Raw genomic sequence first — 14,482 nt, 5'->3', positions numbered from 1 at the left:
AGTATAGAGAGGATGGGAAATGTTTTTTTTTCTTCAGAAAGATTGCAGCTTCTCAAAGAAGCCGTCTATCTTTCTACCGGGGACTTAGATCAATGAATAGGAACTGTGTTCCCATTCATTGATCTCCGGGCTAATGGGCGGTGGCAGGGAGCGTGTGTGCATGCACAGCAGCGTGCAGCAGCAGGCCTTTTGGACGTGACAGTCACGTCCAAAAGGCTAAAATGGTTAAGTCCATGTGTGTACAATGAGAAATAATATTCACAAGTAGAAAATACTCAAAAGAGGTGGCAATCTTTTCAGGAATGGATGACTCGGCAGAACTCAAGGCTGGACCAAGCAACGTTGAGTGCAATGGGGGAAAAATCCATGATTACATTGCAGACTCTACAGACCTCAGCATGTTAAATATTAATGTTCAGGATCACTTCAGGAGAAACAAAACTAAACAAAAAAAAAACTACCATAGCACTGCATAGCTTATTCAAAGGGGTTCCTAGGAGAAAGCCTGAACTCGCTGAAAACAACATAGCAGCATGGCTTAGGTTTGCAATGTTAAACCAGGAGACTTCTATGACAGTATCCTTTCTACACACCAAACCAAATTAGAGGTGTATGGCCATAATGCACAGCACCATGTTTGACAAAAAATAACACACAGCATATCGGTAAAAACATATCATAACAACTGTGAAGCTTGGTGATGCAGGGTGATTATTTATTTGGGCTTGATTTGCAGCTACAGGACCTGGGCACCTCAAATTTAATGTACCAAAGTGTTCTGCCGTCAAAATGTGAGGCCGCCTGTGTCACAGTAAAATCTTTACTGCAATTGGGCCATATACAGTTAGGTTCATACAATAAATATTTGAACAGAGACAACTTTTTTCTAATGTTGATTCTGTACATTACACAATGTATTTTAAATGAAACAACTCAGATGCAGTTGAAGTGCAGACTTTCAGCTGTAATTCAGTGGGGTGAACAACACTATTGCATAAAAATGGGAGGCAACGAAAGCATTTGGTTAACACAATCCCTTTATTTCAGAAACTCAAATGTAATTGAACAATTAACTCAAAATCCATTTCATGGGCAGGTGTGGGCAAGTCCGTCATTATGTCATTATCAATTAGGCAGATAAAAGGCCTGGAGTTTATCTGAGATGTGGTTCTTGCATGTGGAAGATTTTGCTGTGAACAGCCAACATTAGGTAAAAAAAAAATCTAAAAAAGCTAGCACAGTTCTGGAAAAACATTCTTTGGACAGATGAAACCAAGATCAACCTCATCCACAATGATGGCAAGAAAAAAGTATGTAGAAGGAGTGGAACAGCTCATTATCCAAAGCATACCACATTATCTGTAAAACATGATGGGGTAGTGTAAAGGCCTGGCCGTTCATGGCTGTCAGTGACACTGGGGCACTAGTGTTTATTGATGATGTGACACAGGACAGGAGCAGCTGAATGAATTCAGAGGTGTATAGAGACATACTGTCTGCTCAAATCCAGCTAAATGTCAAATTGATTGGGCAGCTTTTCATAAAGCAGATGGACAATGACCCAAAACATACAGCCAAAGAAACCCAGGAGTTTATTAAGCCAAAGAAGTGGAAAATTCTTGAATAGCCAAGACAGTCACCTGATCTTAACTGTCAATGGACCATGCATTTCACTGACTGAAAGAGACACTGAAGCGAACTAATTTTGCACATTTTACCTTATAAGTCGCTTCAGTGCTCTCATAACAAGTAATCCGCCGTGTCCCCGCCGCTAAACAAGGGCTGCAGAGCCCCCAAATCCCTCTGCAAATATCCACAACCAACTTGGTCATGGATTTTGCTGCGCTGAGAGGCAGAGCTATGAGCTGTAGCTCTGCCCCTCCTGACGTCAATCGCCACGCGGATCGCTGACTCTCCCCGCCCCTCTCTGTGAAGGAAGAGTGAGAGGGACGGGGAGTTGTGGCGATCCGCCGCGACTGACATCAGGAGGGGCAGATCTTACATAGTTACATAGTTATTTTGGTTGAAAAAAGACATACGTCCATCGAGTTCAACCAGTATAAATCGAGTTCAACCAGTGTAACTGAAGATCTGAAGCTAAAAACTCTGCCCCTTCCAGGAAATGCCGGCTGGATTGCCCCCCAGGGATTTGGGGGCTCTGCAGCCCTCGTTTAGCGGCGGGGACACTACGGATTACTCAGTGCTGGGCCAAAATTATGCATGAGCGTAATTACGCATCATAATTCAATGTAAATTAAGCTACGCGTAACTTACGGTCTTACGCATAATTATTTACGCGTAAGCTGTAAAGTGGTATCGTAAATACACTGTCTACCGTAATTGCTAGGTATGCGTAATTTTACAAACACTTACGCGTAATTTTACGCGTAATTACTAACGTAAAAACTCCCCTTTTTTAAGAGTAGCCAATCAGTCAACATCCTAAGCAACCAATAGTATCTTCTCCCGCCCTTCAGTATAAGCGTACGTTTTGACGCATACGAATGATATGTACGCAATAACTGTCACATTGACGGCTATTGCGTACATATCGTCCATATGCATAAAAAAATACGCATTAATGGGTATTACGGCACTACGCGTAACATCGTAGTGTAAGCGCCTACATTACGGTATCCTTACGCGTAACTGCGTACGTTTACGCGTAATTACAGTGATGTACCGTAGATAATTTCCTACGCCGGAACCGTAAGTGCGTAATGCGTAATAGCGTAAAATTACGCGTAATGATCCGTAAGCGTAGATTTTTCCATTACGACCAGCACTGGGATTACTTGTTATGAGAGCACTGAAACGACTTATAAGGTAAAATGGGCAAAATAAGTTTGCTTCAGTGTCTCTTTAACATCGGACAGAAGAGCCCTCAAACAAACAGCAACTGAAAGCTGCTGCAGTCAAGGCCTGACAGAGCTTTAAAAAAGAGGAAACTCAGCTTCTGGTGATGCCCATGAGTTCAAGATTTCAGGCTGTCATTACCAGCAAAGGGTTTTCAACCAAGTATTAGAAATGAACATTTTATTTCTAGTTATGTAATTTGTCCAATTACCTTTAATCCCCTTAAACAAAGGGTTTGTGTTAAAAAAAAATGCTTTAATTGCCTCAAATTTGTATGCCATCATTTTGTTCACCCCACTGAATTAATGCTGAAAGTCTGCACTTAAACTGCATCTGAGTTGCTTCATTTAAAATTCATTGTGGTAATGTACAGAATAAAAGGAGAAAAAAAAATTATCTATGGCCAAATATTTATGTATCATAGGCCCAGTGCACACCAAAAACCTCTAGCAGATCTGCAAAACGCTAGAAGTTTTTGAAGCAGATTTCAGAGCGATTCTCGGCATGTTTACTAAACATGCCTAGCATTTTTTGGAGCGTTTTTGTGTAGCACATTTCAAATATTGTTACAGCAAAGCTGTTACTAAACAGCTTCTGTAACAAAAACACCTGGAAAACTGCTCTGATCTAACGTTTTTTAGAGCGGTTTTCCACTTCCCTAGACTTTAACATTGAGGAAGAAACACCTCAGAAATCTAAAAAAATGCTGCAGCCCCCAAGTTTGCGTTTGTGGAAAAACGACCCACTCTGGTGTGCACTATCCCATTCATTTTCATTAGCCAAGCAGTTTTCCCCCTGCAAGCATTTAAAAAAATGCTTCATAACCGCTCTGGTATGCCAGGCATGATCAATTTTGGCTTACCTTTACCAGGGATTGCGGCATTTCTCTTGTGCTTATCTGTGCAAAGTTGCCCAGAAGTGGCAGGGGAGTCGGCCCTGGAGGCAGATCTTTTCTCTTTACATTTATCCACCATTTAATCAGGTAAATTAAGAGAGTGACCCCAGTAGCCAGGAGAAGTGTTGCTGCAACATTCACGGCCATCCTGATAATGCTGGCTCTGCCTTCTGTGCAAGTACCATGCTATTTATTTGTAAAGAAACTTGACTGTAGTCCAAATGTCATGTCCTCACTGAGCAGGGAGTGTCACAGGCTATTACGGAATGACACCTGAAGTTTAAAGCTATACTGCTTTTTAAAGGACTTCCGAGGCGAGGGTAATTAAACAAATTTTACTGACCTGGGGGTTCTTCCAGCCCACAGCAGCCATCTTGTGCCCTCGCTGCAGCCCCAGTCCTCCAAATTTGTGCCCACATGTCTACGTCATCTGGCATGTACTGTGTCTACGCAGTAGTTGTGCACAGACGCAGTACACACCAGATGACGTGGACGCCTGGGCACAAATTCCCGCGCAGTCACAGAAGACCCAACCCACCAGCAGGGTCGCGATCTTCACGGGTGGCCAGCGGGACAATGCGGAGGATCGGGGCTGTGGCGAAGACACGAGACGGCTGCTATGAGCTGGAACAAGCCTCAGGTTAGTAAAATTTATTTAAGCCCCCTCACCGCAGAAGTCCTTTAAGAAAGATCTTCAATTTATCATTATAATAAAATCTCCATACAGTAAGCAAAAAACACTTCACAAAAATCACAGTGATGGTGCCCATACACGGTACAATAAAAATGTTCGATTTTCCCATTTATTCGTGCAAACCGATCAAATCGAAAAAAGTCAAAAATAATCTTTTTTTGATCAAGAAAAATGAACAATTATCAAGGTTTTTTTTTTTTTTTTTATAAAAATCCAATTGGAAATGTTGGAAAAATCTTTATATTCGATCTAACGGAGTAATCAAGCGAAATTGTCTAATCGAAAAAAAGGTAAAACTTATACCATGTATGGGCACCATGGCTCATATGCAATTATCTTTTTCTTCTGAGTTTTCTCCTGGGAGAGAATTTTCATTTTCTACTTAGAATAACTTTTCAGCATTTGAAAAAAGTACCAAAAAGTAGATGGAAATGTACTGTTAAAACTATTTTAAGTATTTTCTTGCTTGCTGATTTAAAAGGCATTGTATTGACAATTCTGAAATTTTCACTTATTAGAAAACTCAGGAGAAAAAGTGAATTGTATATGGGCCCATGAGAGCTAAGTGCCCTTATTCAACTCACTTTTTCTCCTACGTTTTCTCCTAGGAGAACACTTTTTTCATCTTCTGTTTAAAATAATATGTCAGCATTCTGTAATTGAAAAAGTACCAAATTAGGTTAAAAAAATGCTCTTAAAATTAATTTGAGTATTTTCTAGATTGCTGGTGGCTTAAAAGGCATTTTATTGAATAAGGTGTGAAAATATCGCGTAGGAGAAAACTTAGGAGAATACATTAATTGAATAGGAGACATTTCAGCCATCCAGCATGACCCAGTTTATAAGGTATCACAGCATAACTATAGAGCTTGCATTTTAGGCTTGGACCCTTCCTCAAGCCCATTTGCTCTGCCAGAAAAAAATAAGCGACATTCATATAGTCCCAGTCAGAGCAGGATTATCCACCAGGCAACCTAGGTTGGTGCTTGGGGCCTAGTGGGTGTCAAGGGGCCAACCTGCCTCCTTCTTTGATCTCTCTCCACTTCAGCTAACTAAACGGACCACAAGTCTACTACCTTTCCCAGGGCCCCATTACATGTTAATCCATCTCTGTTCGCAGTCCAGCCACTACATCTCTGCTTGAATTGCTGCATCAGGCCTGTGGATTCCTGTCTCTGTTATTAGCTCTAGGAGTGAAGCATGGATGACATACTAAAATGATCGCACCCCGCCCAATGCTGAGTCTAGTACATAGAGTACAAAAGGCACTGATCACACGCCAACCTGACACTGACCCATTTTTTTATTGATTCATTTATTTTGACATAATGTTACTTCATTTCCAAAGGTCCTTTACAGCTGGAAAACATTCAAGAACATCGCAGAACATGGATAACACAGGTCTGTGACTACAAAGCTGTTTGATTATTTTCATCACATTTTCATGTATTTTGGTGTGCTGAAATCAAATCAAATATTGAAAAAACTCCTAGACGTCATTATTTGCAAAATTGTCTTCAAATGTATTTATTTTTTTAATTTTTGGTATTTTTTTTATATTTTGGGTTTGTAACCCAATTGAACCTCCCTGGCATTCAATTTCCCCAGGATTTCAGTGCAAAAGGTGATCAAATTAATTTTCATAATCTTTTTTTTTCCTGTAACTTGCCAAAGTGGGTCAAGCAAAGGTCTAGTATACAGTGCAGGAGAGTATTAACATGTATGCATGTCAACACTGTTCACAGCTTGTTTTGTATTGACATGTATAACCGTCAATACCGCTAGGGAGGTTAACCTCCTTGGCGGAATGATTCCTTCTGATTTTAACCACTTAAGGACCATAGGCTTACACCCCCCTAGTGAGCAGGCTATTTTTTTTTACAATTTAGGCCACTGAAGCTTTAAGCAGTTTTGCCGTCTAACAGTCTCCTAGCGGCGATCGCCCCTGGGAGACTGATGGCGGAGCAGAATTCCATCATTCAAGCAGAGATGCACGTGCCGATCTCCTGCAAAACCCCACCCCAAGACTTGACGCCAATTGGCATGATGCGGTCGTTAGGTAGTTAGGGTCTAAAAGCGGTACCATTTTTTCATGTGCTTTTAGACCGTAAAATCATGAAAAAATCATGCCAGCAGAGAGTTTGCAGCAGCACCAGCACTTATTGACCTCCTTGGGGTTCAGTGCTGCAGTCTCCCTTCCATCCTCCGGGTGGCGCTGCAACCCTAAAGTGAGATTGTCGGCTGTCGTCATGACGACAGATGGTGATCTCACCAGGGGGAAGCAGAGCCTCGGAGAAGCAGAAGAAGAATGGCGGCCGATGTTGGGATACCCCAGGAGGTGAGTTGAAATGCCCACTGCGCGCATTCCTCTTCATAGAGCCTCCGTCGGCTACCCTGAGTGCAGGTCAGGGTTACCGCTCCGAGCTGCGGTTTTCTGCCCCAACTGTAGCTCTGGGTTACCGCCAGAAGCTGATAACACATGCTATGTTTTGGGAACAGTCATCAACTATAAGGGGTTATCCCAATTATTTAAAAATTATTAAATAGTGACATCTGCCACTGGAAATTATTAAATATATTTGTTCATAATAGAAAATTATTAAGTTTTAATATGCAAGGAGGTTAAAGTCCAAATTGCTATTAATTAATTCACATCAGTGCATTTAAGATATAAAATGCCAAAAACCTTAAAGGGGTTGTCTGAGTTAGGCTAAAATAAATAGCACTGTTAATCTGATGGTTAGCAATATACTGTATACAGTACATAAGACAAGCAAGTTGTAGGGGGAAAAAATTCTATTTCCTCATTTCCTTCGTTCTCTTCTGGCCCTTTGTCGATATTTGCAGATAAACAATCTCTGCTCCTCTGTCAGAATTCTAGCGGTTTATTTATGCAGGAAAAGATGTCATATGTGTATGTTTCAAGTTTTATTGTTCTATGTAAAATTTCACTGTAAACTGTAAAGTTAGAGTACTTCTTTAAAATATTGCTCTGGGACATCTCAGCATATTCCAGGCAGTGAAACTTATAATTATTATATTATTTTAGTTACAGAAGCTAAAACATTTTTGTTTATATTAAAAGCATCTTTTAAATGTCAAGGTTAGACAGCGCAGTATGTGAAGACTGAAAGAAGCAAGTTTAAAAGTCACATTACTGCAGCAATCATATATGTATATTTGCTCAGTTATTACATATAAATATTAATAATCAATACAGTACTTCTAAATAAATAATTATTGTTGAACCATATCATTACATATAATAGAATGTATTACTTTGAAATACATTTTAAATGCTGGAGTCTGTCAGTGATAGTTTGAGACAGTAAAACTTTCATAAGATTGTTTTAATTTTGAAACTAGAAGATTGTTTATATGTTCTTTTTACTTGAAGGACGTTTCAGCTAGCTGAACACTGATAGCTGATAACACATGCTATGTTTTGGGAACAGTCATCAACCATAAGGGGTTATCCCAATTATTTAAAAATTATTAAATAGTGACATTTGCCGGTGGAAATTATTAAATATATTTGTTCATAATAGTAAATTATTACGTTTTAATATGCAATTATATCTTATATGATTGTCTTAAGAAGAATTACATAATAAGCTTTATATTTAAATACGTATATTGGGGGAAGTCCTGTATTCTTCAATAAGCATTACATTGTGTAACAATTGTGGAATTATTTCCGTGGTCAGCGCACAGGATGCGCGCTGACACTGCGGAAATCCTCCACAAGCGTATAATCTGGGAGAACCCAGCTGTGGTGCAATGCACCTGTAGAGGGGAATTCCTGCCGGCAGATGGAGCTGTGGAGAACAGAGGAACAACCCCTCTGTACTGCCACAGATGCCAGATAGGAATTGTACGAGGGGAAGCAATGCAGGGCAAGATAGCCCTTAAAGAGGGAGAGCACGGAGACAGAACGTATGTGTGTCCACCAATCTAGTCGCCACCCAGCGACGGTGAACACACAACAGTCAAGACCAAGTGGGAAAGCAATCGCAAGAGATGGCGATTGCTAACAGCGACACAAGACTGAATAAGCACAGAGATAGAATGTCCGTGTGTCCACCAATCTAGTTGCCACCCAGCGATGATGAACACACTACCACGGAAACGAAGTGGGAACGCAATCGCAAGAGTGGCGATTGCCAATAGGAAGACAAGACCGAATTAAGACAGAGCAGAAGTGTAGCAAGAAAGACACAGCAACAAACAATGATCAGAACATTAAGGAAAATAACAAACTCTAGCTAAATGCGAACGCCGCACTATTTCGCAACAGCGAACGCGTTATAGACACGATCACCGCGCGTTAGGCGCCCAGTGATAAGCGTGTCTCCCTAACTAACCAACACAACACAAACATGAAATAGAGAACGTGAGCGCTTGCTAAACGGTTACCTCACCGAGCCTACAGCAAGCGTTTGCACCAGACAAGACAGAGAGAAGGAGCAGCCATCAGCAACCGCAGCTCTGGCCTACACTCCCAGACAGAGCACAGAAGGAACCACCGCTGCAACCGCTAGAGCGGATGCGATCCAGAAAGACAAACAGATGGGGCTACCAGTAGCAACCGCTGCTCTGGTTAGCACCCCTAAGGCAGAATACAGAAGGAATCACCGCCACTACCGTTAGGGCGAGTGCGATCCAAACAGACAGAATGATTTCCTGTCGACCGCCGCTGGCGACAAGACAATTGCAGGACAGAACGATTCACAATCGCCAACTGCTGGCGACCGTACAATCGCACAGACAAAACAGATAATACAACCTGACTGCACTAGAAGGGATGCCTAGTGCAGTCCCAAGGAATTACTCTAAGATAATCTTAGCAAACAATAGCAAAGGCTGACACTCCAGGTGTTAGCAGGAAAAAACCATCATGACCAGCAAGGGATTCAGGTAGAACAAAGTATGTATACTGCAAGCCTTCAAAGGAGGCAGGTAGGCAATTTGCATGACAAGTGTATGCAAATTCCTCAGCAGAGCAACTCTGAAACCTCAGACTTAAGGAATGGTCAAACAGCTGTCTGCCTGTGCAGACAGCTGAGCAGATCATTACACATTGCTGAAGACTCTTGCAGGTCTAAGTTACTGTGTCAACCTGACCAATTTTATTTTTGGAAATGGACAGACACATTCCAAACTAATTAGCAGAAGGACACATTATCAGAAATACATCATGAATTACATTGTTTAGTGTTTGAAAGTCCAAATGTCTGGAGCAAATAAGTCAACCAGCAGACAAGATGGCTGGTGACGTCCAATTTTAATTAACTGTGTCAGAAATGACCTGATAATCAAATGTCAGTATGTGTACTACGTCAATTCCCACATTTAAGATAATTGAGGAATTTGTAAACAAGAATTGTTATGGGTATTTTTAAATGTCAGCTATTTACAGTATTCAAAACATGACAGCTTTTGACACACAGAATTTTTAGCCAATCAGAACCTGGGATTTAGGGAAATTCCAAATTAGGCAGCCATATTGCATCCAATCACTATAAAAGTAGGAGCTGAAAGCTAATAGTTTTCACTAGCCTACCAATCTCCTGAGAATACACACGAGGCAGAAGCTACCTTCCCACATGTGGTTCTAGATGCTGATGAGATGACAGAGAAGGGGTGTCAGGCTTGCTGGGTACCTGCTATTGGTCAGGCTGAATACACAGTAACTGGCAGTTTGCCCCAGTCCTAACACCTGCTAAAGCTATTGCCTAACCACAATCTAACCCCTGCAGGTAGATGTTGTATACAGACTGGCCAGATAGCAAACCCAATAATACACAGAGTATAGTAACAGCCACCTGTATGTTTGAGGTAATCACGATCAGTAGTGATCGGGGTGGGCGGGCGTTAATGCGGTTCCTTTAACAAGCCAATGGTCGAGACAGACGGTGTTCATGCAGTTCCTTTCACCAACCAAGTGTCAGCAACGAGAAGATAGCGAGCGAGGTCGGAGACAAGCCACGTCGGGATACCAGAAGACAGTGTAAACTGAAGCAGGCCGGGTCACAACAGGGGTCAATCTAGAAGTAAGGCAGAGATTGCATAATACTGTGAGCGTCGCTTCAGCTACAAGCCCAGCTAAAGGCTATTACGGGGCGAAGACTGAGCGCGCTCACTAACATCATATACAAACAATATCCAATCAGAAAAATGAATCCAAAACTGCCCAATAGGGACACGACATGTCAGCAGTCAGCTGACACGCCGAAGCACATGACTAAGTTTTACCACGGCGGAGCGCGTACTGTGGACGCGTCCACATGCCAGCCAATAGGGAAGGAGCGCTATGTGCTCCACTGACCTCAGAGCGCCACCGCCTGTCAGGCGCTTGCGGCCCAGATGTACTACACATACCATTATGAGATCTTACAAGGGGTAATATGCTTAATATTCTGGTGATTTACATTATTAATTTTTCAGCATAACGTTCTGTTAGCAAAAAGTTTTTTTAGAAGCTATTTTTTATGCTATTTTTTAAAGAAGATTAGTACAAGTTTTACACAGCTACTAGATACACAGCTATTAATACAGATGAGACTGGTTAAGTTTTGATCCTATTCCACATAACACAACTATTATATTATTTTTTGAATGTGCTTAGAAGATATGTAGTTACATAGTTACATAGTTATTTGGGTTGAAAAAAGACATACGTCCATTGAGTTCAACCAGAGAACAAAGCACCAGCCTGCTCCCTCACATATCCCTTTTGATCCAGAGGAAGGCGAGGAATCCTTACAAGGCATGGTCCAATTAGCCCCGAAAGGGAAAAAATTCCTTCCCAACTCCAGATGACAGATAAAATCAGATAAAATACCTGGATCAACATTGCTGGGCAATATTACCTAATAATTGTAGCCATGGATGTCTTTCAACGCAAGGAAAGCATCTAAGCCAGGCATGGGCAAACTCGGCCCTCCAGCTGTTACGTAACTATAAGTCCCACAATGCATTTGCCTTTATGAGTCATGACTGTGGCTGTCAGACTCCTGCAATGCATTGTGGGACTTGTAGTTCTGTAACATCTGGAGGGCCGAGTTTTCCCATGCCTGATCTAAGCCCCCTTTAAATGCAGGTATAGGATTTGCCATAACTACTTCCTGTGGCAATGCATTCCACATCTTAATCACTCTTACTGTAAATAACCCTTTCCTAAATAAATGGCTAAAACGTTTTTCCTCCATGTGCAGATCATGTCCTCTAGTCCTTTGATAAGGCCTAGGGACAAAAATCTCATCTGCCAAGCTTTTATATTGCCCTCTGATATATTTATACATGTTAATTAGATCCCCTCTAAGGCGTCTTTTCTCTAGACTAAATAAACCCAGTTTATCTAACCTTTCTTGGTAAGTGATGATAGATGATCATTTGGCTATAAAGGCCATGATGAGTTGGAATACTGTAAGGAAACATGCTGCAGGCAGCATTTATTGGAGTGGTTCCTTCGCAAATTGCTAGGGATTGCTATTGCAATTTTGTCGTGCACTAGCCCAGAGAGAGGAGGAGTGAAGTTTGACTGAGAATAGCCGGAGATGGAGCAGAGAGCTGATCTGTATTGCAGTCCCACATTACACAGAGGCTAGTTGCTGGTAATAAGACGGCTGTTCCTGCCAGTCTCTCACACAAGTCAGAAAGCAGCCCTCCTGAAGTCTAGGGACTGTCAAAACTTTTCAACCTGTTTAACACCTTATCTGCACATGCAGTCATTTTAACAATGAGGAGAGACCAGACAGATTTTTTTCCCACAGACCCTCCTCTGCATCATGCCTTGTATATTTACCAGCTTGCTTGCCCTCTAATTGCACTTTTATCAGATAGCCTAGTGTTTCACATTGCTTTACAACAACAAACCTGAATACACCAGACACAGGACCAGCCCTAAATCACTGAATAAAAGGCAGCCTGGGGGGCAGTCCATGCCTGGCTGCTACACTCAGTCTCTACATCCACACAGTTACCAGTAGCAGAGAGAGAGGGACTGAATGAATCAGTGAATCAGTTAAGAGTGAAGAGTGAGGACACAGGAGCTGATGCTGTACTCAGAGCCTTCTCTCACTGACTCATTACTGTGGTTCTTTGAATCATTGAGCTAAAGGAACTGAATGAAACAGTCATTGAATCAGTTATGAGTCGAGTCAGGCACTGCTGTTAGCTGCTACTGCTGTAAACTGATACCTGAGTGAGCTGAGAGGCATTTCTTCTCTCACTACTCAGTGCAGCAGCACTCCTGCCTCTTCCTGCCGCTCTAGGCAAGAATTTATACCTGCCTGGTGGTTCAGATGCCTGTGGAGACATTCCAGATGCTACTCACAAGCGTAAATGCACCAAAAGGAGCCTTGCAGAGAACAAGAATTGAGTTTAGTGTGTGCTAGGCAATAATCTTGTAGATAGGAACAGAGGCACCAGAATAGGGTAAAATATGTTAAAAACTGTTTAAAAAGAGAAGGTAGTGGTGGACTTACCTCCTCAGGGCACCTGAGGCACTTGACTCATTCCCTGTTCTAGTTTTTTGTACTCCTGGTATTGCCTGATGAAGCAGGATTGTGCCTGCGAAACACGTTGCTCTTTTAGAGTATTTGAATAAAACATTGTCAGGCTTGTCTGGTCAATGACTATAGATCATGCTGTATTGCCCATATGACTGACCTATAGCCCAGCCCGTAACACCTGCACAAACTCCTACCTAACACAATTCTACAAACATGGTCAGGATACAAGGCAGAAGTCAGCAACAGGAATCAATCAGTCAGTGAGCGCACACCCAGCAAGCCAAAGCTAATGCTATCACGGGCAAAGACTGGGGGCACTCAGCATGTTTAAATACAAGGACCAACTAATCAGAAACAGGCAGGATTGGAAACAACAAATAGAAGCCCGGCGTGACATGCCGCACACACATGTGGTTACTGTTTACATCGGCGGAGCGCATTGAGAACGCATCCTCCGTCTGTCCAATGGGAGCTGAGCGCCATCCTGAGCTCCAGTAATGTCAGTGGCTGGTCGGGACCTGGAACTCCTAACTGCAGCCCGGGTCTTGGTGCGCTGCATTACAGTTCCCCCTCCCCTAGGAGTGGACTCTGGACACTCCAATCTGGGTTTACCAGGATTTTTCTCATAAAACTCTTTAATTGCTAAATCTGCATGAACCTGTTTAGCAGGAACCCAAGATCTCTCTTCTGGTCCAAATCCCTTCCAGTCAATTAAGAATTGTAATGAATTTCTCAAAAAAACGAGAATCAAGAATTCTCTCAACTTCAAATTCTTGTTCACCATCAACTTCCACGGGTGGAGGGGGTGGGTCCGAAGTATTAAAATTAACTGTGGACTTCAACAGAGAAACATGAACAGAATTAACCCCTCTAATGGATTAGGGCAATTTGACTTGATAAGTAAACGATTCATTTTTTCCACCATATGGACCAATAAACCTGGGTCCCAGCTTAGCAGAAGGCTGGCGTAATGGAATGTGACGGGTCGAGACCCATACCAAATCTCCAGGGATGAATTTTTTTTCAATAGTTCAGTGCATGTAAGAAAACTATACCTGGGTATTTACAGCATTCCTAATGTTATTTTGCACTTGTTTCCAAATTTAATTACAACTTGAGGACCATTCTTCTAACTCTAACTAAGGAAGATTAGGAATACCAGAAAGTGCATTGAACCTAGGGTTTGAACTATAAATGATCTGGAAAGGAGACATCTTAGTGGAACTATTAATCTGATTGTTCATAGCAAATTCAGCAAAAGGCAAAAACTGAACCCATTCTTCTTGACAATCTGAAACAAAACATCTCAGATATTGTTCCAAAGACTGATTCATTCTTTCAGTCTGTCCATTGGACTCAGGATGAAAACCAGAGGAAAATGACAAAGAAACTCCTAATTTATCACAAAAGGCACGGCAGAACTGGGAAACAAATTGCACGCCTCTATCAGATACAATGTTTTCAGGAACACCACCACCCAAATTACAGTTTTACACCACTGCAGATCACACATAATCAGAC

The 14,482-nt window shown here is 41.9% G+C and overlaps 1 protein-coding gene across 1 annotated transcript in view; it reads right to left on the bottom strand.

Moving 5' to 3' along the window:
- Nucleotides 1–3,932, bottom strand: part of LOC137528918 (cytochrome P450 2H2-like) — a 103,041-nt gene extending 99,109 nt beyond the window's left edge. The window contains exon 1 of the mRNA XM_068250682.1: nt 3,719–3,932. Within this exon, the coding sequence (XP_068106783.1) occupies nt 3,719–3,898 (180 nt within the window). The 5' untranslated portion in view covers nt 3,899–3,932. The remainder of the gene's footprint in view (nt 1–3,718) is intronic.
- Nucleotides 3,933–14,482: the final 10,550 nt, after the last annotated feature.

Source organism: Hyperolius riggenbachi, chromosome 8 (assembly GCF_040937935.1).
Source record: "Hyperolius riggenbachi isolate aHypRig1 chromosome 8, aHypRig1.pri, whole genome shotgun sequence".
NCBI classification, from domain to species: Eukaryota; Metazoa; Chordata; class Amphibia; order Anura; family Hyperoliidae; genus Hyperolius; species Hyperolius riggenbachi.
This window is presented reverse-complemented; position numbering and strand designations above follow the sequence as displayed.